Genomic DNA, 23872 nt, shown 5'->3' on the forward strand with positions numbered 1-23872 from the left:
CTTTCCTCAGTTTGCTCAATCAAACAGCATTCATGCATCCAATAATTGCTCTGCACAGTACACAGCAGTGCTGTGGTATGGTATGGTCAATTCAATAGAAATAGCAGTTCCAGAGACAATTGGATACTCATGAAGGGGGCGCTTTCAATTTTTATGAGGTTTAATGTGCACATTTGTTTTCTTTTCAGATGAATGGGATACCTCCTGCTCGGTTTTATGGACGCTACAAGTCACACAAGTGCCCAAATCAGAGCCTCATATTAATTGCAGACCAGCTACAGACTAGTATTTTCAAATCGCTTCGTTTTCCTGTTAGAGAAAAAGCCACCAAGACCATCAGACTCCAAATTCGCAAGAAGGACGCACCATTTCTCAACAACAAGTCTCTTGAGGATATATTGAAAACATACTGCACAAGCTATGATGACAGCTGGAACATCCGCTTCATTTCCGAGGAGGGTGATGCCAACATGGTTGTGTCAAGTCGTGTCACCATCAGAAAGCTGCGCTCCGACAAACATTATGTTCAAAGTGGTGGCGAGTTCGTGGAAGTGCGCCGTCATCACGGAATGGAGCTGGTGGTGAAGGTGGTGAGGGCGAGGCGTGTGGGTGAGCGTGCCACCATGTAGTGTACCACCATCAGGACAAAGAGAACGGTGAAAATGTAATCACTTATCTTTAGTATAGGTCTGCTTTTTCTTGTTCAGGATATTGTTGAGCTGGTGTGTGGTGTTGTATGCCCAGTAGGAATGTATATTTAGCACAGAAAAACGTTTTGAGTGTGAATAAGGAATGGTTAGTTAACGTATGCAAAACAACTGGATTTGTCTGTGACCTGACTGTAATATCTCTCTGTAAATACTGTGCTGAACATTTCTGTGTCAACCCAATTATTACTGGCAGGGAAAGAGAACTTCTCAGGGTAAAATTAACACATCTGCAGAAAGCGTACAGGGCATCCAGTCGTGGTGGTAGGTGTAGAACTAATTTTCTCAAGTCTGTATCTAAATCACGTGTAAATATCAATGTATCTGGCATTGAAGGCGATGCCAGCGCCATAGCACAGCTTGTGCCAGCTCCAGCCGACGTCTCAGCGCGCCCCGCCACAGCTTCAGCCGGTGGATCGGCGCTCCCCGCTGCAGCTCCGGTCGGCGGATCGGCGCGCCCCGCCACAGCTCCAGCCGGCGGATCGGCGCGCCCCGCCACAGCTCCAGCCGGCGGATCGGCGCGCCGCCCCTACAGCGAACGTCACAAACGACGTATAAAGCAGAAGCTCATAGACGAAGCAGATTACTACGGTATCAAAATTTCTTCAAGTCCGGATTCGTCACCATCGCCAAATGCAAGCACAATATCTGAAGTTCTGGACAGCTCTGGTATTTCTATGCGGAAGTATGCCAAATTAGCCGCCACAACACCAACCCTGCCGAGACAGCACAACGTTCGACGCTTCCGGCAACAGTAAGTTCGGAGCGAAACTGTTTTATTGTCAATTTCCTTTTTTATACGATGGGGAGATGTTTTTGCATAGGTTAAAAAGCCGAGTCTTTGTTAGTGTCAAAATGCATGCACCATCACGCTTAAGCATTGATATCCTGAAGTGAATTGCCGACCCGATATATTGTATGCGCGATTTGCTTTATAATTGTTTCATGTCAGCAGACACTTCACAACCAGGTGAATATGACGTGTTAACTGTCAGTGGGACGGTTGGAATTTGCCAATTTTGACTTAAATTTTATTTCCAGGCTCAACGAACAAATCGCCATCACTGACACTGATCATGGTGCTCGGAGGCAGCTCCGTGACCTGCTTACGGCTATGAGACCCTCCGTCAGAAACGGACCTGACAATTCGGTCCGCGTGAAGATATCAGGTATGCTGACGGATTTTCAAAACTATGCATTTTGCAGGGCATGTGGCTGATATGTGACCTCGTACGCAATTGACCAATTGACCGCCATGCTCCGGGTCTGCATCATTTCAACCAGAGGCCAATGGGGAATTCCGCTTACGAAAGTGATATTTGGCTGCCTGATTGATTAATACATATCTCAGGAGTCAGGCTTGTGCTAAGTAAAGGGTGTGTTTTATTTGCTTTTACTTGGATGGCCAATAATAAAGCATCTAATTTGTTCTAAGAACACTTACTAAATAGCAAGTATGAAAATGATACCACATTTCGCTAAATGAAAAAAACTGTTTCAGGCGATGGTGCACCGGTGGGGAAGTACCGGAGTTTCCTGAATCTTTCCGTGAGCCTCCCTGATGAGCCGACACCAGCACAACGACAGCCGAGACTCCTCGAGATCAGCACAGCAAAAGAATGCTGGTCAACTCTACAGACACTCCTTAGACCACTCAACAATGGAATTGAAGAAATCCAACGCGACGGATTAGATGTCGACGGCTCTCATCTTTCTGTTGTATTCTTCTTTGGTGCAGATTATAAATTCATTCTCCTATCGTGTGGGATGAAGGACGCAACATCCGATCATGCATGTTTTTACTGTGAATCCAAAAAGTGCAATTATTTTCGACAGGGGGGCAAAGTCAGGAAGGGCTTTAAAGTTGGTGATCCAGGTATAGCCCACAACCCTCTTCTACCTGCCATTCCGGTCGATCGGATTGTGATCGACGTTCTCCACCTTTTCCTTCGGACATCAGACAAGCTTCTGATGATGATCTGTCGTGAGGTGCCGGAGGAAAAGGTGGCCGAGTTCGTAGGCCACGTTCAGCAGCATATAACGTGCCGCGGAAAGATTGTGGCACGGGATGCTTTCCAAATTCTGGTTTAGGTGGACTTTTCAAGATTTTTTTCTGATTTACTGTGGACATTCTGTTTTGGTGGACCCAAAAAGTCCACGTAAAAATAAACGCACAGAACACCTTTTAGCTGGACGTAAACGTATCCGAAAGAACAAGTCTGTTTCGGTGGACTCAAAAATTGTCCACCTTAGGCGCCATCTATCTCTAAACTAAAAAATTTGATGGTTCGTAGTTCCAATATCTGCCACAGACGGCGCTACCATCGGCTGGCTCTGTGTTGAAGCTCGGCTGCGCACGCCTTGATCAGCGCGGGCTAGCGCGGGCATGCAGCAAAAACGTAACATGATATGATTTATAGTGTGGTCTGTGGAATGTAAAGCGATCAAAATAGACGTTTGTTTTATTTTTTAAAAAGTGTAAAAATAAATTAATTATATCATGTATCTTAGAAACCCGTGAATTAGAGTATGATGAAGTTTTGTGTAGTTGCAACAACACTGTTTTTTGTTGCGGTGTTATCGGCGCGGCACGGCTCACCACGTGGCGGTGTCGGTGTTGGGATTTGGAAGAGATAAAGCTTTGGGTGGTACTATTTTGTGTTTTTTTTTGTGCTGGGAGCCTTTTGAAGTCTGTGAGGTAAGTGGAAATTATTTGTAGACATCTATTTGTTGGATACTGGTATTGCATAGTACCGATTTGCCATGCGATTGTTTGGGCCGGACTTAGCAGGCGTCACACTTCTTTTTGCAACCAAGGAGCGGGGCCGAATGGTCACTATACCCAGAGATGCTTTCTAATCAAACCAAACCAAAATAGACCTAACCAAACCTAACCAAACCTGACCTAACCAGTACAACCTACAACCTAAAACCTACAACCTACAACCTACAACCTAAAACCTACCACCTCAAACCTAAAACCTACAACCTAACCTACAGCACCTCTCCTTGGTTGCTAAAAGAAGTGTTACGCCTGCTTTACGACTACCCTTGAAATGTGGCTAGCCGCTACTTGCTATTTCTTTACAAGATCAGTCGGGGAAACTATGGTAAAATCTGCTATTTTTAGCAGTCTGCTATTTTTAGCAGAAATCTGCTAAAAATGGGTACGCATGTGACGTCATCGTACCCAAATATAGCAGATTTGGGTACGGCCCCATACAAAAGCAGATCTTCACCCTAATTGAAGCAAATGCGCATCAAATGCCTGGCAGATTCATGATGAGAATAGTGCTGAGAATGTCCTCTGCTATTTTTGTTCAGTTCCGACTATTTTCAAATAATGAATTTGAAAATAGTCAGATCTGAACAAAAATAGCAGAGATCACTCTCAGCACTATTCTCATCATGAATCTGCCAGGCATTTGATGTGCATTTGCTTCAATTAGGGTGCAGATCTGCTTTTGTATGGGGCCGTACCCAAATCTGCTATATTTGGGTACGATGACGTCACATGCGCACCCATTTTTAGCAGATTTCTGTTAAAAATAGCAGACTGCTAAAAATAGCAGATTTTACCATAGTTTCCCCGACTGAGATCTCAGGCCTCGGGGTCAATTAATGATGTAGGTACTCTGGCTCCTGATCAATTCAACAAAATGCAGGGCTGCCCTACATTGTGCACTAACCTGTTTGAAGTATGTACTTGTGTTCAGGATCCCAATCTGAATCCAGTTTAGGGGAAAACACCATGTTTATAAGTGTAGGTTATAGGCAGTGGCGCCGGGCGCGGGAACCGGGGGTTAGCGGGGCCGAGCCCTTCTAACTTTTTGGCTGGGGGGGGGGCTCTTAATTTATTTGAGCCCCTCCAACTGGACAAATTGAAGGTGGATTTTTAACTTACATGCTTTGTGACCCACAACCCCTAATTTGGGGAGGACAAGCTGCCCTAACAGTTCCTGGTCTCATGAAAAATTGTGGGGCACTGCTCCCACAGCCCCAGAGTTGTGGGGGCAAGCTTCCCTCACTGCCCCCTCCCCCGGTTCCTGTGCCTCTGTATGAATCTATGAAATTATGTTGGTAGATTTCCGATTTTGATTCCTCCAGCTGTGAGGAGGGGGGGGGGGCTCAAATACATAATGAGCCCCCCAGCCGAAAAGTTGGAGGGGCTCAGCCCCCGCTAGCCCCCCCCCCCCCCGGACCCCGGTTCCCGCGCCTAACTAGGTCATTCAAAGACATTTTATGGTCATGACCAATGGTGTATTGTCCAATGGTGATTATGGTGTATTGTCAATAGGCCAAAGCTTGAAGACTCTCTCAATCCCAAATGGTTTTCAGCTCAGTTTTAGCATTTTTTTATCTTATGGGTCACCTTTAATGAAATTAAGACCCACTTTAGCCTTATGACCTTAACTTATGGGTGGGTCCCCCAATGACCTTAAGGTCAAGTAACGTTTTCGCCTATAACTTTGCACCTAATTAAGCTACAGCTTTTAGCGTAGGCTCATTGTGTTCAGCTCGACGAGACGAATCGAATGCTATGCAATATTAAGCATTTTGGCCATCTTAAGTATGTAAGTGTTTAAGTAGTGCTTAACTTCTTAAGTACACTTAGCTAGTAAAATTGTATATCATTCGATGCGCAAGAGCAAGCTGAGCACGATGGCGTTTGCCGTTTATCTTTCTCTTAAATAGATCAAAAGTTATAAGCAAAAAAACTGCATGAGTAAAATCGCGACCTTGTGACCTTTTGTGACCTACAGGACTTAAGAGGTTCAGGTTAAGCAAAAGTTAAGTATAGGGTTCGATTGGGCTTGTTCCAAGCTTTTGAATGGCTTCCTAAAATTTGTTCTAGCTGTTATAAGTTCTGAGATATAGCGATATTTCTTCCAAAAACGCCGATTTGGGAAAATATTGGCCTTTTAACCCCCCAAAACCCCCTTAAACACGACCCTTGGGGAACGAAGTTTGCGGGAGGGCGAGACCTCTGTTCGTAAGGTATCGAGGTAAGGTATAAGGTAAGGTATAAGGTATATAAGGTATCGTAAGGTACCTCTGTTCGTAAGGGCGAGTTCGTAAGGTATCGAGATATTTATCCTTAGTACTTTCTGTTGTGTACTTTCGGTTGTGTTTGCTCTGTCACACTGCCACCAGCGGTCCTCGTGTGCCCTATCACTGTGTTGGGTCATAGTGTTTTGTCTGTGTGGCCGCCAGGAGCGTCAAATGCAGTCGGCGCTACGGCTGGCCGTGTCAGCGACCCACCGGCTCGGCCACGGCCAACAGGCAGCCGGCTCCGACGTCAAGTAGGCGCTACGGTTCCTGACGCCAGCAGGAGCACTTGACCAGCAGCTCACCGCCACCGCACAGGACCTGGCACAGCTCGGCACAGGTACACGATCTTATTGATCTGATGCTTGATAACGCTTGTCAGAGTTTGTTTTCACCTTCGTGACCTTTACTTAAGGTAAATACTTAAGGTTAATACTATACTGATGCGTGCACCGATTGTTTATGTGTCCCTATTAAATTAGATCATAAAATGAGAAACTTTTACTCTTCGTGTGAATCGTGATCGTTCACTCTGATCCAGCACGGCAGACCAAAGTGTTCGTGTAATCGTCAAGTTCACTAATAATTGCGTATCTGATCGAATCGTTTCATTAACCGGAGGACCAAAAGACTTCTTTGATGAATGTCTATTTCTTGAATATTCACCACACAATGCACGTTAATCGTATCGTACGACGCCGGCGCCGTTGCGCCGGCGGAGCCGCGTCGCCGTCGTCGTCGCGTCGCGAACTGCCGAGCCGGCATGCGTCGGGCCGGTCATCGCACACATGTGCCCCAGATGACCACGCGGGCCCCAGTACACCACGTGGGCGGCGAGGCTCGGCTGAGCCCGCCGATCGCTGCCGTCTCCTCCACGGCACAGTGCGTTTTCTCTCGAACATGGCCGGCCCGGATTTTCGCCTCGCTCGCGGAAATTCTAAACGTAAGAGAGAAAACAGCGAAACAACAAACAGCTGCTCGCAGGCAGTGTCTCTGTCTGTATCGTACAGCAATAAACGACCACTAAAGCTAAGACTGTAAACTACGTCGGCTGCGCCGCGCGTCGGTCCCGATCTAAGGCTGCTACACTCTAAGGCTGTAAACTTCTAACTCGTACAAGACCAACCGGCTAAATGAGCCAGGAGCGACACTGCGACAGTGTGAACGCTGGCGACTGTCGGACGGCTCACAGCTGTTGGCTAATGGCTAAACACCAAACACATATGACCGGCGCACAGAATGAACGACTCATTCTCGCACACGCACACGTTAACACCGCGAATGGCGGACGCAGTAAACACTAATAGATGGCCAGACTCCGACACTACTCGCCGGCGGCACAGAGGGGTCGTAAACGACTCACCTCAGTCGTCTCACACGCGCACATTACCACTCTGAGTCCATTTACTGTCCGTCACCGTCGCGCTCGAGACGGCAGAGACCAGAGACCGACCGCCTATTCCGAATTTCCGACCAGTGGCGGTGGCCACTTTGACCACCTGCAGTCGGCTGTCGGCGCCAGGGAACACGGTCACCACTCGCTCCAATAGCCAGTGCCCGCGAGGCAGGTTGTCCTTTGTCACCAGCGCTAATTCGTCGAGCTGCACGTCTGCCGGGTCTGCGCGTCACTTCACCCGTGTGGTGAGCGTCCGGAGGTGCGGCCCGGGGCCGGCTTGCCCACTTGGAAGGCTGTAGGTCACTCGTCGGCGTCGGCGCTGGCTGGGCTGACCGTTTCCGGCACGGCATGCAGGCAGGTGTGTACCGCTCCGCAGCGGCCCTGCCACTGATGACCCAGAATTGGTGCCGCAGGTGAGTCAAAACGTGCTCTGCGCCAGAATGGGAGAGCTTCTTGTGTCGATCGGTGACTATCAGCCGAGTGATGTCTCCGCGTGCAGGTAGAATCACCCGGTGCTTGACCTTGAAGTCTAGCTGAGCGTGGCGCAGCTGGCCCCCGACTCTTAGAAGGCCGCTCGAGTCCAGGAAGGGGTTGAGCCGGTGCAGCTGGCTGTTCGGGGGAAGCCGCCTTCCGTGCTGGAGAGCGGCGATATCATCGCCGAAATGCTCGGCCTGTGTGCTGAGCAGCCAGACGCGCTCAGCTTCTCTCAGCTCTTCAGCAGTCAGCGGTCCCGTCCGCCGATCAGCTGCTGCCCGGCTGCGGCTGTTGTAAGCGAACCTGCGCACCCACGCTGTCACACGCAGCAGCCTGAGCCACGATGAGAACCGGCTGGGGTTTATGGCCGGCTCCGCTCCCCTGATGACGCAGGCTGGTGCTCTCATTTCGGCCGTTTCCTCGTCTCTCGGGCGCTCTGTCGGGCGGGGCGGCGTGGCGGGCCGGTCCTGAGGACGGCGCGACTGGACGGCGCGACCTTGGCCCCACTCTTCGCCCGGTGCCGCCTCAGCCACCGAGCAGCCTCGGCTGCCTATGTTCGATGAGTTCAGTGACCCTGGCACGTTTTGCCATCGAGTCACTTCCGAAGCGTCCTGGGTTTCCTCGCTGACACGGATATGGTGCACGTCCTTGTTGACTGTCCGGCGCGCGGCCGGTGACCGTCCAGCCGAGCAGTGTTCTCACGGCGCACGGCGCACCCGGTGGTCCGTTGATCACCTCACGTGCCACGATCAGTTCTATGACGTCAGCGCCCAGAAGTACTTCTACTGGACCTCGAGTCGCACTCGGCAGATCCAGGTCAGCGAGATGAGGCCATTTGCCCTTCTCCCGTGACCAGTCCATGGCGTGATTTGACACACTCAGCTTCGGCGTCGTTTGGGCGTTCCGTATTTCGTGACGTGTGCCACCGCTGCTGACAGGCTCGATCACGAAGGACACACGGCGTGATCTGAGTCTTTCACTTCCGTTTATGGTACTCAGGACCGAACTGTCAATGGGTCCAGAGATGCCGAGACGGACGCTCAGGCCTTCGGTCACCAGCGTTACCTGGCTCCCGAGGTCGAGAAGCGCGTGGGTCGTGCAGCGCCCAGCAGGACCATGCACCGTTATCGGCAGTGTCTGCAGCAGCACCTTACAGGGTGGCTCGACCACCGCAGTGCCGACATGTTTCACTGGTGACGGCGCGCTGCCGGCAGCACTGCGCCGTGGAAACACACGGCCTCCGTTGTGCAGAAGCGTGTGGTGACGTTTCCCACAGCTCTCGTGTCCACAGTTTGTACCGGACGGGCACGCGGCGCTGATGTGACCTCGCGCGAGACAATTGAAGCAGAGTCCGTTACAACCGGCAACCTCTGCTCTCTCGCTCGCTGTCAGCTGTAGGAACCTGTCACAGCGCTCTACGACATGTGTCCCCTGACAGAATACACATGCGTCCTCACTCGCGACCGGCGCTGCCTTTATTACGGAGCGAGCGAAGCGAGCGGAGTCTCATACTGAATTAAGGGAAAATCCTGAGTATGAGCGGCCGGCCGGCCGGCCGGCCGTGGGGACGCTCTTCAAAAGCTAATATCTTAGGAACGGGACATCCGATTGACAAGCGGACTCTTTACTGAATGTCACTTGGACGTAAAAGTTCTGTGGTGTGATGGCCACCATGCGTTCTTGCCAACCACCGCACGTGGCGCGTGGTAAAGTTGGACATTTTTAAGAACCCCCAAAATTGCAACCTCAATAACGGCACAACGGTTGGGCCGATTGAATTGAAACTCGGTACACAGTTAGGTCTCCATCAGATAATTCATCTGCATGTGTTAAGGTTGGGGTGCTACAGCACGTGCGCACGTGCAGGGGGCGCTCCCAGATCTCGAGAACGGCTGGGCCGATTGCGCTCAAATTTGGTACACGGTTGGGGACCAGTTAGTAGGGTGCCGTGCAAAAGTCAGTTTGGACCCCGCTTGCACGTGCGCACGTGCAGTGTGCCGCTTCCAGATCTCGAGAACGGCTAGGCCGATTGCGCTGAAATTTGGCACATCGCTAAAGACCGGTTAGTAGGGTGCAGTGCACAAGTTAGTTGGAGGTAACCCCTCGCAATTTCGCACGTGGAAGGCCCATCCTCTCGCTCGCTCCGTTGGTCGCCCAAAAGGCGTTTTACTGGTTGCACTAATTTTCGGTTTTACGACCTCTCGGGGCGCGGCCGGCGCTAGCGCAGTCGCGTAAACACGCCGCTGCCGGCTCTCCCCACTGTTGACCTCGGCCTTGGATTGCTGGTGGCCCGTCAGGGTCAGGGACGCACGCCCAGCAGCCACGTAGCCGCGCAGCCAGCTGTCCAGGTCGGGGAGCGTGGGGCGGACGAGTCCGTTGTGCACAGAGTGCTCGCCCCATTTCAAAGCCAGCGCAGCAGGAAGCTTGGAGATCACGGCTGTTACATTGGTGGCAGCCGAGATGTCCGCGTCGTAGTGAAGGCACTGTAGCACACGAACCGCGGTGCGAAGGTCACGTGACAACTCTGTCACAGCCGACATATCACCATATTTCACCGGCCGCGAATCGAGCAGTTTTTTCATCGTCGCGTGAATGACCCGTGCAGGGTCACCGAACTCCTCCTCTAGCTCACGCATAGCCTCACCGTACAGAGAAGAGTCGCACAACATACCGCGCACTGATTCCTTGGCCGGCCCGGTGAGATGAGCCTGGAGATAGGTCAGGCGCTCGACGTCAGTCAGGTCGTCTCGATCGTGCACTAGAGCCCTGAACAGCGCGATCCATCTCGGCCATTCCAGAGCGGAGCCGCTGAACTTATCCAGGGTCACTCGAGGCAGCTGTGGAGTCGTTTGCTGTCTCACGGGCTGTAGCGGACGTCGTGCTTCCTGCTGGTGACGGTCGTCGTATGGCTGCGCGCTCACCAGTTGTCCGTACTGGGAGGACTGCTCCACCCAGTCCCGGGTGCTTGAGGACCTGTCACCCGGCTGCAGCGGCTCACGCAGCTGGGCGGCTGGCTCACTTGGAGCTGCGGCAGCAGGCCGAGCTAGAGCCTGACGGTCGACGGCAGATGGCTGGTGGTCATACTCCTCCTCCTCGAGCAGCTCCAGCTCCAGCTGACGGCGTTCCGCTTCGTCGGCGAACTGTTGAGCTTCGAGAGCTGCCCGCTGTCGTGCCAGTTCCGCCTCTTACCGCGCCCGCTCCGCCTGCGTCTCCGCCTCCTGCCGTGCCCGCTCCGCCTGCGTCTCCGCCTCGCGACGCGCCCGCTCCGCCTGCGTCTCCGCCTCTTGCCGTGCCAGCTCCACCTTTGCCGCGGCCGCTCGCTGGCCCTGCTTCGCTGCGAGTTTGCTCAGCGCGGCTCGGCGGCGGGCTGCGCTGATGGTGGACGACGCTGCGCTGCCGAAGGTCTCGCTGCGGGTATGGCATGTCCGCGAGCTGCGCGTAGATTTCGCGTCACACTGTGCGACCGCCCTTGCGTCCGACCTGGCGTTCGATTTCGCGTCGGATTTTGCGTCTGACATCACTCCTTCACTGCACTCGCGTCCGGACTGTACGTCCATTCACTCACTAGTTCACATACATCCGGCCCGGAGGACCAAAATGTTCGTGTGAATCGTGATCGTTCACTCTGATCCAGCACGGCAGACCAAAGTGTTCGTGTAATCGTCGAGTTCACTAATAATTGCGTATCTGATCGAATCGTTTCATTAACCGGAGGACCAAAAGAGTTCTTTTATGAATGTCTATTTCTTGAATATTCACCACACAATGCACGTTAATCGTATCGTACGACGCCGGCGCCGTTGCGCCGGCGGAGCCGCGTCGCCGTCGTCGTCGCGTCGCGAACTGCCGAGCCGGCCGGCGGCGGCCGGCCCGGCGCGTCGGGCCGGTCATCGCACACATGTGCCCCAGATGACCACGCGGGCCCCAGTACACCACGTGGGCGGCGAGGCTCGGCTGAGCCCGCCGATCGCTGCCGTCTCCTCCGCGGCACAGTACGTTTTCTCTCGAACATTTACCAAAAATACAGTCAAAGAACTTCACGAAAGGTAAATTCAGCTTGCCTAAAACGCAATGTTTTTAGATGACCTAGGTTGTACAGACACACAAACCCACAGACATACAAACACATATCAGTGACCTTGACCTAACTTGACCTGAAATGGCCTCAGCCAGCCAAAACCTAGTCGGATAGTGTAACAAAGAGGTTCTTGCTGGCTTGGCACCACAATACGTCAACGTCATCGGTATATGATAAGCAGCGCACTTGATATCCAACGGTGACCCCAAACAGCAACATTTTTTAGTTTGACCTGACCTGGAAGGTCACTGACTGACCTGAGAAGGTAAAACTGTGTATCATTGGATTCGTCTCTTCCCAAAAAAATCTTTTTAGTCTTTACCGCGAAGCTCTATCTCCAGCAGGAACGAAATGGCGCGGGGGTGGCAACCCCCCCCCCCCCCCATGTGCGTTCTAGGATGGGAAAGTGGCATGTGCGGGCGAGGGTTAAATTGCGTAGTTGAATTCACATGCTGAACGAACTTCATCATCGGAACTTGTAGATCGTATAACAAAATGTGACCCGGGTTGCAATGTACAGTACATTCTAGGTATGTCAAGGCCAGTGAATAATTATCAGCTTGTTTACTTTGTGTCTCTTGTTCTGGTGTAACTGCCTGCATTATCTCTAAGTCATTCGTTCCATAGATATTTTATCTACATGAAGATGCCCATCCAATGTCGAAACACTTTATTTTCTGCCGTCTGACTGCTTTACACTCGTGATCGATGGTATCAGCATTCTCCTTGGTAGAAAACGAGTAAAATGAGATGTTCAAAGGTCATCGACCATCACTGTCGTCAAAATATTTCAGTAAAGTCGTACCCTATTTCGTTTTCGGAAACCTCCTTCGGGGAAATAAATCCAAAGTAAAGCTAAATTTGTCACTTAAAAGTCGTGAAATCAAGCTCGCACGATGATTCAGCTCACATTCCCTAACTTGAATTCCTCCAATGAAACGGCAGTATAATAAGCGTCAGGGCATCTCTATGTATATAAGACCTCTATGATCCGTTCTACATGAATGGAAAGATGTGTTCTGGAACAAACGTTGATATTATATCTCTTGATTCACAGGCATGCACATTGACCCAGCAGTGGTGCAAGAATGCGAATGGCACGTCAGTCACCAGATCTGCAGTGATGTCGCCCGGCTCTGACGATGGCGCACAGCCGCCGTGTCCGCGGTCTCCGTCGCCGCCGCGGTATGCGGCGCTGGGCGGCGACTCGTACATGTCGCGGTCTCGCCATTGGGGGCCGAACGATTCGCGGCTCCCGCCGACCCCGCCGGCGAGCGTGGCGTGCAACTCCTGGTGAACGGCACGCAGGTCACCGGTGGCACCAGCCTACATCTTCTGGGGGTGACCTTCGACAGACTTCTACATTTTAAAGACCACTGCGACTCTCTGCGGCGGAAGGTCCGGCCGCGGACGGCACAGCTGCGGAGGATGACCGGCCGGACCTGGGGTCTCCGCGAGGCGCAGCTCAGGACAGTCGCGAACGGGTATGTCCGGGGAGCCCTTGAATACGCGGCGGGTGCCTGGCTCCCGGCCGCGTCCCCGTCACACGTTCAGCTGGTGGAGCGCGAGCTGCTGGCGGCCGCCCGGGTGGTGACCGGATGCCCACGGTCCACCCCCAGGGATCCCCTGCTGGCCGAGGCAGGCATCCCTTCAGCATGGTCCACCAGGAAGACGCTGGCCGCGCGAACGCTCTGCCGAGCGCTCGCCCTGCCGGAGGACGACCCTCTTCGCCGCGTCGCGGACGCCGACCCACCCACTCGACTGCGGTCTACCACCGGCTGGCGACAACTGGGGCGATCGGCGCTGATGGAGTGACGGTGGAGCCGCGCCTCGAGGTTCCCCTCCTCCCGTGGACAACCTGCCGCCCGATCGCCTTCAATCTGGACGTGGGACCCGGCGGTCGTCGAGCCTCCTCCAACGAGACGCGACGAGAGGCCGCGCGGCAGCACCTGGCGGCGCTCCCAGCCCAGGCCACGTGGATTTGGTCCGACGGCTCTGCGGACGCTGGGGTCAGGCGAGGAGGGGGCGGCGCCGTAATCTTTACCGCGTCGGGGGAGACTCTCGAGGTGGAGGTGGCGGCGGGAGGCCTCTGCTCCAGCACCCGTGCGGAGCTGTTCGCCCTGAGGGCGGCGCTGGAGCGAGTCCGGGATGAGCCGTCCCCCGCCCCGCTGGTGGCGTGCTCTGACTCACGAGCCGCCCTGAGCCTCCTCAGCGCGGGAGCGGCCGCCCAGACCACCACTATCGGCGCGGAGATCTGGAGGACGCTGCTGGACATTGCCGAGCGCCGGCAGGTGACCCTGCAGTGGGTCCCTGCTCACTGCGGGCTGGCGGAGAACGAGCGCGCTGACGCCCTGGCCAAACAAGCGGCCACCCTGCCCCAGGGCGCCGTGCCCTCGGACGCTCGGTCCCTGACACGGGCAGTTCATCGGACGGCCACACGTCAGTGGCGCGAAAACTGGCCCGACTCCTTTTTTAAGACTATCTTCGGGAGCACCCTGCCGCTCCCCATCCCCGGAGAGGACCGAGAGGCCGCCATCTCGGTGCACCAGTTGAGGGCGGGCCACTGGGGCCGCTCGCTCCAATACCTGCACCGGATCGGCCGCCACCCCTCCGTGGCATGCCTGCAGTGCCCCGATAAGCGGTGCCCCGCGGCGCTCTGCGCCGTGTGCCGGGAGGAGGCGGACGTGCCGGAGCACGTCTTGCTCCGCTGCCCGGCCCTCGCTGGCGCCCGCCTGCGGCTAACTGGCAGCATTTACGTCGACCCGTCGCGGCTGCGGGACGCCGACCTGGTGGCTGCCTTGGAGGCCGGCTACCTTCGCCATAGGGAGCCTCTCGGCTATGGTCCTCCGTAAGGAGGTCCCAGGGGGAACAACAACAACAACAACAACCCCGCCGGCGACGAGTTTCCTCCGGCGAGTCCTGCGCCGTCTGGCGTGGTCGACGCTGCCCGGGAGGTTCCTGGCTGGCAAGCTGCTGCTGTGTCTACCGACGCACAGAGGTCAGTAGCTCCGGTGCCGGCCCTGCAGTGCTCTGAGAGAGCGTCGAGACCGCCTAACCGATCCTGTCCCTAATTAAGGTCTTTGTAAATATGTGTTCATCGTGCATCGTTTGTGATGTGAGCCGCGTGATCAGTTGCTAACTGATAATTTTTGCTGCGATTTTGCTGTGGTCGTTGCTGGCGAATTGTTAAGAAATGTCGTGGCAAGCTGGTTGGGGACGCCCGTCTGGCTGTTCTGTTGACGGAACGCGCCGATCGACATGGCATGCAGCCATCCAGCGCCTCAAATCGGCGAATCTGTCCAGCGTGGTCTCAATGGAGTGCTGAGCGGTGCTAAAGGACATGGTTATTTTCATGCGTTCTGTTCACAGTTTTGTCGTGGCTGTGCTGTCCGCGGCCGTGCTCCACGGTTGCGACGTCTGCGGCCAAGCTGCCCGCTGCTGAGCTCCGCGGCCGAGCTGCCAGCGGCCGAGCTCTGCGGCCGTGCTCTGCGGTCGTGCTCTGCGGCCGTGCTTCCCGTGGCTGGGCCCTCCGTGGTCCCGTGATCGTGGCCGCGGCGAGGGTGCCGCGACCTGCGCGGTGCCGTGCGCTGCAGTGATGGCGCCGCGCACTGTGCAGTGATTGTGCCGAGCGCTGCGTACGCGGTGGGTGCCGCGCGCCGCGCTGTTGAGCGTGCCGTATTCGGACGGTGGCTGCCGCGCGCAGCGTGGTGATTGCTGCGCTCTGCCATGAGTGCCGCTCACTGCCGTGGCCTGAGTGCCGCGCTCGGACGGAGTGCCACGCGCCGTTGTGTTGCGTCGCCTTCTGCCTTTTGATATGTGCTATCTCCGAATTTAATGTTGCTTGTTGCCGATGTTCGCTTCTTTTCGTTAAGAGGGTCGGGTATAGTCGGTCGATTTATTCGCACCGTTTGATTTCGTACCGGCTTCTCGTCTGTTTCTTATTGTTTTCTGCGATGTCACTTGTCCGATTTTATATCTGATTAATTCACGTATTTAAGTATTTATTTTATATTGTCATAATAACTTACGGCGCTGTTCCTTTATTTTCTGTTTAGTTGCAGCCCTAGTACCTTAATTTCCGATGTCTCTTCGGTTTGTTGTCGCTCGCATGTTCAGAGAGTCCTGGTTGGCCGGCGCGAGCGGCGGTTGTGGAATACAAGCTCGTCTGTGAAGGTTGCGTGTCGGAGCCGGGTTGGCGAGGCGGGACCCGTCTACATTTCAAACACCATTGCATTTCTCTCATCAAGACGCGTCGAATGATGAATAATATGACCTCAAACATAGGCGCGGGAACCGGGGAGGGGGCAGTAGGGGCAGCTTGCCCCCCCCCCCAACTCTGGGGCCGTGGGGCCGTGTATCTTATGGTCAGGGCGCGTGTTTGAATTTATTTTCGGGGGTTGGTTCACTTAACTTGACCTGGTGACCTGACCTTTGATGACCTGGAGCTAAAATTTTCAAAGCCTGTACGGAAAAGACGTATAATAAGCTGTGCCAAACCGTTTTTGAGATGTCAGCGAAAACCTGGGGGGGGGGGGCGTGAAAACGCCGAGCGGGTTAATGAACCAGTAAGACGCCTTTCGGGGCGATACGCGAGCGAGCAAAAGGATGAGCCCTGCAAGTGCGAAACTGAGTGGGGGTATTTCCAACTGACTTTTGCACGGCACCCTGCCAACCGGTCGCTATCGGTGTATCAAATCTGAGCACAATCGGTCCAGCCGTTCCTGAGATCTGGAAGCGGCACCCTCCACGTGCGCACGTGTAGTACACTTCAACGTTGGTCGTTGACGCATTGAAATACATTGCCAAGTTGCTCATACTCAGAATTTTCCGCCATTCTACGAAAGCTTGCTTCGCTCGCTCCGCTGGCTCGCTTGTAATAAAGCACGTAAAAAATATGCCAACTTAAAGTGCAATTTAAAAACAAAAATGTACGTCCACCTATGCACTACATTTCAAAGCAAAAAAAAATGTCCACTTATACCGTTATCTCAAGACAAAAAAAAATATGTCCACCTAAAAGTACAGTCCACCGAAACGCTTTTTTGCACCCAAATTCGACCGGCTACCACATCAAAACTAACCGCCATAGGACAGCGGCCAGTTGATATTTTCTTGCTACCTACCTGACGTGTGCTGCCATCTAAAAGTCATCCTCCCAGCATGCGTAGTTTTCAAGTCCACCGAAAGACGAAATACGCTAAAGTCCACCCATCCCGGAATTTGGAATATGTGTGGAAAAATTGAGTTCCAAAACTGTGACTCGAAGGATCGCGTCAAAATTCTCAATTATCTTGTGTCGTCCGATGTCCTTGTGAATATCATTGGTCAGAAGCGGGGTACTCTACTTCGGCTAGTACTCGTTAAATATGACAAGGCACTGGAGGTTCTACGTAAAAGCGCTGACGATGAAGAAGTTAGACGCGAATGCTTGGGCCTCATGAAAATGTATATATCTGTCTTTCAGTCGGCGATGGTGACACCCTATTTCTACATTATGTTTTTTTCATTGTGGGGATATCGTGGCTCGTGTGGGATGCCTGAACGTCTTCACTCAGCAGCACGTTGAAAAACTCAATCATTCTGTCACGTCAACATTCCTTACCACGACAAATTTTACTAACGGCGTTCGGCAAGTCCTTCAAAATCATGGGAGAAGAATTCTGTATCCTCTGGAAAATGTGCCTCTCTGAAACTGTGCTCTTTCGTGATCATCGAGCTTGACGACATTACAAGTGGCAATGGATGTAGCGTAAATATTGCAAGCGCACGAATATTGAAATATACCGACAGTGTTGATGTCCATTCGTTTACTGGTTTTTAATAATGTGGCGTTGGATGTGTGGTTGAAGTGTCATGCATTTTTTGACTGCCATTGTCAAAACATGTGCATTGTTCCATACTATTTCACGACATTTTTTATTTATGAACTATTAATTAATACGTTGTGCGTTTAAACTGACAGTGATGACTAATGAGAAAGAGCTGCTACAAGTCGGGGCTGTAGACATCTTGTCTTGTCAGTTACCTACTGACGGAAATAACGGGGGATCAATTACACCACACGGGTATTTGTGGCGGCGCCATGTATGAAGTCAGACGATAAGGGTCAGTGGAAAACTTTCCAGATTTTAGTCAGTCATGTATTATGAAAGCCAATTATGAAGGTAATAGCTTATCATGTGTTTCAAAATCATTGTTGGCGTGGACGCAATGCCAAGTTCTCTCCATGCCAAGAATGGCAATGCCAAGAAACATAGGTTTCTGCAATAAGTTAAGTTCAAGTATACATGTTTAGAAGGAAAAATATTGGGCCGATTGTTTAAGGTATGCTGCTAAAAATGGCTCAAAAAAACGTAAAATGCGTTTGCCATCTACATCCTAAAGCGATCAATCCCATACATTAGTGACTAAACGGCATAATATCCCTAGTCAGACTCGGGCAGGGCATAAATCATCACACCCTTTTTTTCCTACGTTCGAATCCCGGGTCGACTTTTTTAAAATATATGGTTGAAAATAACACATTATGTATAAAATATACCTGCTTTTTACACAGCACAGTGACATTTTTAATCAGAAGTCCCAAAGTTCATTGACTATACTTAATAAAGTTTATAGGACCAGGAGGGAACTGCATATCTTTTCCTTCTACCTTCGGATCCCGGGTCGAATTTTTTAGATATATGACTGAAAATAGCACAAAATGTGTAAAATGTTCTTGCCTTTTACACAGTACAGTGACATTTCTTGTAAGAGGTCCCAAAATTAATTAACTACACATAATATAGACGTAGATTAGAGCAGGTCATCATATATTTTTTTCTTCTACGTTCGAATCCCGGGTCGAATATTTCGCCAATCTAGTTGAGCAGGGCTTCAATGCGTAGACAGATTAGCAAACTATGGTGTGAGATACCGACATTTTTGTATTAACGCTCGACTTCGGTACGCTGTACCGTTTTCTTTGAAAATCCGCGCCTCGGCTACTTTTAGTTCCCACGAATACCGATAGGCGGCGCTGGCGTCGCGTCTGGCGGCTTGGCCGCGCCTGACGCATATCGTATCGAGGTGATCGACCTGGCGCGAGAGCACGGCGTGACGATCATAACGCTCCCACCACATTCATAGCACAGGATGCAGCCATTGGATGTGGGGGTGTTCAAAGCTATTAAGAGCAGCTATAACAGCGCCGCCGACAGCTGGATGAGGGCCCATCCCAGCAGACGCGTGACGGAGTACGAGGTCGCACAGATCTTTGGCACCGCCTACACCAGGGCAGCGACGATGGAGCGAGCTATCAATGGCTTCAGAGCGTCTGGTATCTGGCCGTGCGAAATGCTCTTCACAGAAGAGGATTTCGCACCAGCGGGTCTCACAGAGGAAGAGCCAGATGAAAATCCAATGGTGGATGGCTTCAGGCCCCGCGGGGAGCGCACGACAGTGCCGCCCGAGCGCGATGGAGGAGCCGGTCCCAGCGGCGTGGCGGTGCCGTCCGCTGACGGTAGAGGAGCCGGTCCCAGCGGCGTGGCAGCGCCGCGCACTGACGGTAGAGGAGCCGGTCCCAGCGGCGTGGCAGCGCCGCGCACTGATGGTGGAGGAGCCGGTCCCAGCGGCGTGGCGGCGCCGCCTCCTGGTGGTGGAGGAGCCGGGCCCAGCGGCGTGGCGGCGCCGCCCCCTGATGGTGAAGGAGCCGGGCCCAGCGGCGTGGCGGCGCCGTCCACTGATGGTGGAGGAGCCGGACCCAGCGGCGTGGCGGCGCCGCCCGCTGGTGGTGGAGGAGCCGGGCCCAGCGGCGTGGCGGCGCCGCCCCCTGATGGTGGAGGAGCCGGGCCCAGCGGCGTGGCGGCGCCGCCCCCTGATGGTGGAGGAGCCGGGCCCAGCGGCGTGGCGGCGCCGCCCGCTGATGGTGAGGCCGCTGCCGCTGCCGGTGTATGCGCCGGTAGCACGCTGAACTCGCTATGCCCAACTCCTCACGGGCCGAAAAGGAAGAGGTCGCGAAGGGCGGAGCGGGTAGCCGTTTTAACTTCTTCGCCACTGAAAAGGATGCTCGAGTGCACACAAAGAAAAACGGCCAGAAAGGGGAAGAACACAGGGATCACATACCTTTTATCACAGACTTAAGGCTAAGAAAGAAGCAAACTCCGGAAGCATGGCTGCAGATAAAGACAGTGATGTCAACTGTATCATCTGTGGGATGCGTTTTGTAAGGTCGTGTGAGGAATGGATTCAGTGCGGGAGGTGCTCAGGATGGGCGTGTGTGCCCTGCACAGATGCAAATGACGTGAGGGAAAGTTACACGTGTGACTTCTGCCGCAACTGAGCGGCGCGACTACGGGTATCGTGACGCGAACCGGTCACAAAACCGGGGCTTGCACCATTATAGTTGCAGCTTTGATGCCTCAATCTGGCATGTCATATGGAGTTTCTTACGCTGAAGACATGGGCTTATGTTCAGCAGGGAGGTCCGGTACTTGACTCAAACGCAGTTTGTTTTTACATTTGTTCAATACAAGAACGATGTTTATAAAACTATCTATTGCGAGCTCGTCCGATGTATCAGCGCCATATGCAGATATATTGCCTATAAGCTGATTTAATATGTCATTTCAGTCGTTGGGAAATGATCAAAGTCCTGCCAAATCGCGTACTTCACACAGTAGCAATACGTTTTCCTGCCCCAGCACATCAAAACATAAATTTCACCACTGTGGGTTAAGACGCCCTCATTATGTGCATCTTACCCCTATAGAGTGGGCATCTTACCCGCCCACGGGGTAAGATGCTCGAAATGACTTGTTCGAGAAAAACGTTAATTGCTTAACACATTTAGAATAGACTGGACTTATGTGCGATGCATTAAGTGGTAAATTGAATGTGCTTCCAGAAAATCTTTTACTTAGAGATCTGTGCCTTCATACTTATCCGTGAAAACAGTTTTTCCTTAACGGGGGCGACTTGCCCCACTCTCCCCTATCGCGACCACCTTAGGTCGCGAAACGAGAGCATGGAGGAGGCCGACCTCAAGAAGAAGGTCCGGAAGTCCCTAAGTGAAAAAAATCGCGGACCTGAACCGCTCAAAGTCGAAGCTCGGCACCAAAGCCAAAAAGCTGTAAGCGCTGTAAGATAACGTCCAGTTGCGGCCTAGCGTGGACTGTATTTCATTGTACGCCAATTGGTGGTGGTATAAATATATTGGTGTTCATAATCGTACCTTTTATCACCAGGATCACCACGGGCTCAGAAAGTGATTGAAAGGGAGCGCCTCCAGGATTAACAGGAACCACAGAACACAGCCAAGGAGCACAGTGACTATCAGAATTCCTGAAACAGTCGCGCCATCAATTGATGGCGCGACTGTTTCAGAACTGTCAGACCATCAGAAACCATCAGATCATCACAAACCACCAGACCCCTGAACCATCAGAAACCATCAGACCATCAGACCATCAGACCAGTGGGCCAATTTCCATGCACCATCAGACAATCAGAAAAATCCTGATGGTTTTTTTCCTAGGGTCATGTTTGAAGCTGAAAAATGGCTAATTTAGGGCGTTTTACAGTATGGTTTTTGTACGGTGGTACTTGAATGACCAAAGTCAGTACATGGCCATCGCCTTTCAATATTTCCGTAGTGCTCGCTCCCATTTCATAGCTGCTCAAGGTGTTTTCTGCTGACGTCACATGGTGCTGCTCTACTAGCACCACCATGCGTCGCCAGCTGGCGAATAATCCAGACAATTGTATGACCCGCTTCTTAGGACTTTATCTTGACATATACCGACAAGAGCTAGTTCACTTTCTGGTAATACAATCAATCCATCAAACAGGCAATGCATGCTGCACAAGGACTGTCGTAAGATCACACTCTTCGGAGTACCCCCTAAGTGAGGGGCAGGATCAATACATAGGGCTCTAATTTTAACCTATTTCCCCTGGTAGGTAACCAAGTCACCAATTGTTGACAGGTGTCCCACATATATCTGGAACAGCCTACCACCAGATGTTGTTAATGCCCCAGACCTTCAGTCATTTAAACATGGATTAGTAGGAGCTATTCCGGATAGACTTGTCGAGTAGGTATATGTAAGTTGTATGATGAACACTTTTTTACTATTTGCTATTCTATTGTAAAAACACGATGTAGTCAATGTTAGTCTAAGTGGTGGCGCAACACTCCAGTTATGTGCGTGCATGTTATGGCGATGTATCCTGAGATTGTCAACTGGCGTGCCATATGAAGCAGGGTTCCTCCCGTCCTTCCATCCATCGAGCCTTTTCCTTGCCGACTGGTGGTAGTGGATGGAACCCGACAAGGTGAGTTGACAAGGTGAGTTGATATTGAGTACCAAAGCTACTTAGGCCCAAAGCCAGGGCAACCACCACAAGTAAAATATTCAACTGAAACAGGACTGGGTCAGGCAATTGCAATTGACGGTTCATGCAAGAGATGAAAAAGCACAATGCATACTGTTCAGAAGGGCTTGACTTACCTTGAGCAGATTAGAGATCTCAGTCATTCCATTGGTGGCATGGTAGGTACGAAAACACGGATGCAGAACGCCACGTGCTTGCGGGCCAGCTCATTATCCAACAGTCAATCTCCACTATCACTATGCTCGGTTCAATAATGTTCAAGTTCGGGTTATCCGGTTTAATTTCTTTACACCTCAACCTCCTTTCACTTTATCTTCATTGTGCGTCTTTATGCAAGGTGAGGATTAGATGAAAAACGACCGAAAAGGACCACTGTCACATCATAAAATACCAACACCACCACACTCGGACATCACGGTATATCACGGTACGATATAGAGAACTTCGGACATAAGCCAAGGCATAGAGCACGGCATAGCACGGCCAAGGCCGTATAAGAGAGCACGGCATAGAGCGCGCCATTCGTCGTGCCCCACCACGTGGGCAAGCGTGCGCATATCATAGTCTTGATCATAGTATTCTATGACCGTGAGCGTGCGTAATCAAGGTATAGATAATTCCATACGACCCCCACCGGACTTGATTTGGTAGCCGAGGTCGGTGACGTCAGCCGGGAGTGAAGTTTTCCCTTCACCATAGGCTTAACACACAAACTGGCCGAAGTTCATGCCAGGATAGCCCGGCCTGAAAGTGCAAAAATGAATAAATTTTGCCCTCATTAGATTCATTGCTTCATTTTATAACTAAAAACGGCCATTATTAAGCCTCATTGAAGGTACAAAGTACTCAAAATCGAAGTTCAAGAAGATGCTGTCCGAGCACAATTCTTGGCGTCACGTGGCGTCACAGACGCAAACTTCAAATAGCTGCTAAAAATAGAGTTTTAGAGATAAAGACAAATTACTAGCACGGCTTTGTAGCGTTTGACCTAGAGAAAAATAGAAAATAGTTTTGGTGACCTGAGGTCAGAGGTCAGGTCAACGACCCCGAAATGAGGTTTTAGTTTTTCGAAAATAACTTCGACAAAAATGGTCCTAGAGCTACGGCAGTGGTACCATCGCATTCGTCTTGTCAAGCCGCGTCGAATGTTGTACCCACAGGGGAGCACTGCCGCTTCAACCCTATTGGCCGTAGTGTCCAACGGTGGCGGCCATATTGCGCAGACCAGGAACCGGCCGACGCCTGTTGTGTTGAGGAATAGGGATTAGGGAATTCGGGACCTCGATTTACGTTTGCGGCTGCCGCATCCGTTACGTTCAAGTTACGTAGATACGGAACCCGGCATCCTACGCAGAATTGAGTGGGGAACACGATCGAATCTTCAGAATTCCTCAAAATTCACCCGCCGGACCGTCGTCTTTCTACATTTGCCCCGGCCGAGAGAGTTGATTGAACCCGCCTCGCTAATGCACCGCTAATTCAACTAGAATTTAGCGGTTAAGTGGTTGCATGAGACCGAGTACGATGCAGAGTGACTGGTAGGAATCCACTTTAAAGAGCTCAGGTCAACCGGTGACCTCTGAGCCGGTCAGGTCAAGTGACATCAAACACGGGCTCGGTTTTTGATAAATAGCTTCGCCCAAAATGGCCGTAGAGCCGCGATTTTGGCATCATCGTGTTCACCTAGCTCAGGCGCATCGAGTGATATACTTTTTGTTCGGGTGAGGTCAATTTACGGCAATAACCTCGTGACAAGGTCAGGTCAGAGCTCTCAGGTCACGAAGCTGGTCGAGT

General features: G+C 52.2%; 1 protein-coding gene and 1 long non-coding RNA gene across 3 annotated transcripts; both read left to right on the forward strand.

Annotated features, from left to right (window-relative positions):
- The first annotated feature begins 1281 nt into the window (after positions 1–1281).
- On the forward strand, positions 1282–2360 carry LOC122370164. The gene is made up of 3 exons (XR_006254529.1): positions 1282–1461; positions 1749–1876; positions 2209–2360. It is a non-coding gene; the product is annotated as an uncharacterized LOC122370164 (long non-coding RNA).
- Positions 2361–2783: 423 nt separating this feature from the next.
- On the forward strand, positions 2784–15876 carry LOC122370163. Of its 2 annotated transcripts, XM_043345528.1 has the most exons (5): positions 2784–3106; positions 3219–3405; positions 5922–6096; positions 12762–14702; positions 15074–15876. In XM_043345528.1, the coding sequence occupies exon 4, from the start codon at positions 13303–13305 to the stop codon at positions 14554–14556; it is 1254 nt and encodes a 417-aa protein (XP_043201463.1). In that variant the 5' UTR covers positions 2784–3106; positions 3219–3405; positions 5922–6096; positions 12762–13302; the 3' UTR covers positions 14557–14702; positions 15074–15876. The 2 variants fall into 2 exon arrangements, with proteins under 2 accessions (XP_043201463.1, XP_043201462.1); XM_043345527.1 differs by having other exon boundaries at positions 2784–3405.
- The last annotated feature ends 7996 nt before the right edge of the window (positions 15877–23872 follow it).

The sequence above is a fragment of the Amphibalanus amphitrite genome, unplaced genomic scaffold, assembly GCF_019059575.1.
Source record: "Amphibalanus amphitrite isolate SeventyFive unplaced genomic scaffold, NRLGWU_Aamphi_draft 001105F_arrow, whole genome shotgun sequence".
Lineage (NCBI taxonomy): Eukaryota > Metazoa > Arthropoda > Thecostraca > Balanomorpha > Balanidae > Amphibalanus > Amphibalanus amphitrite.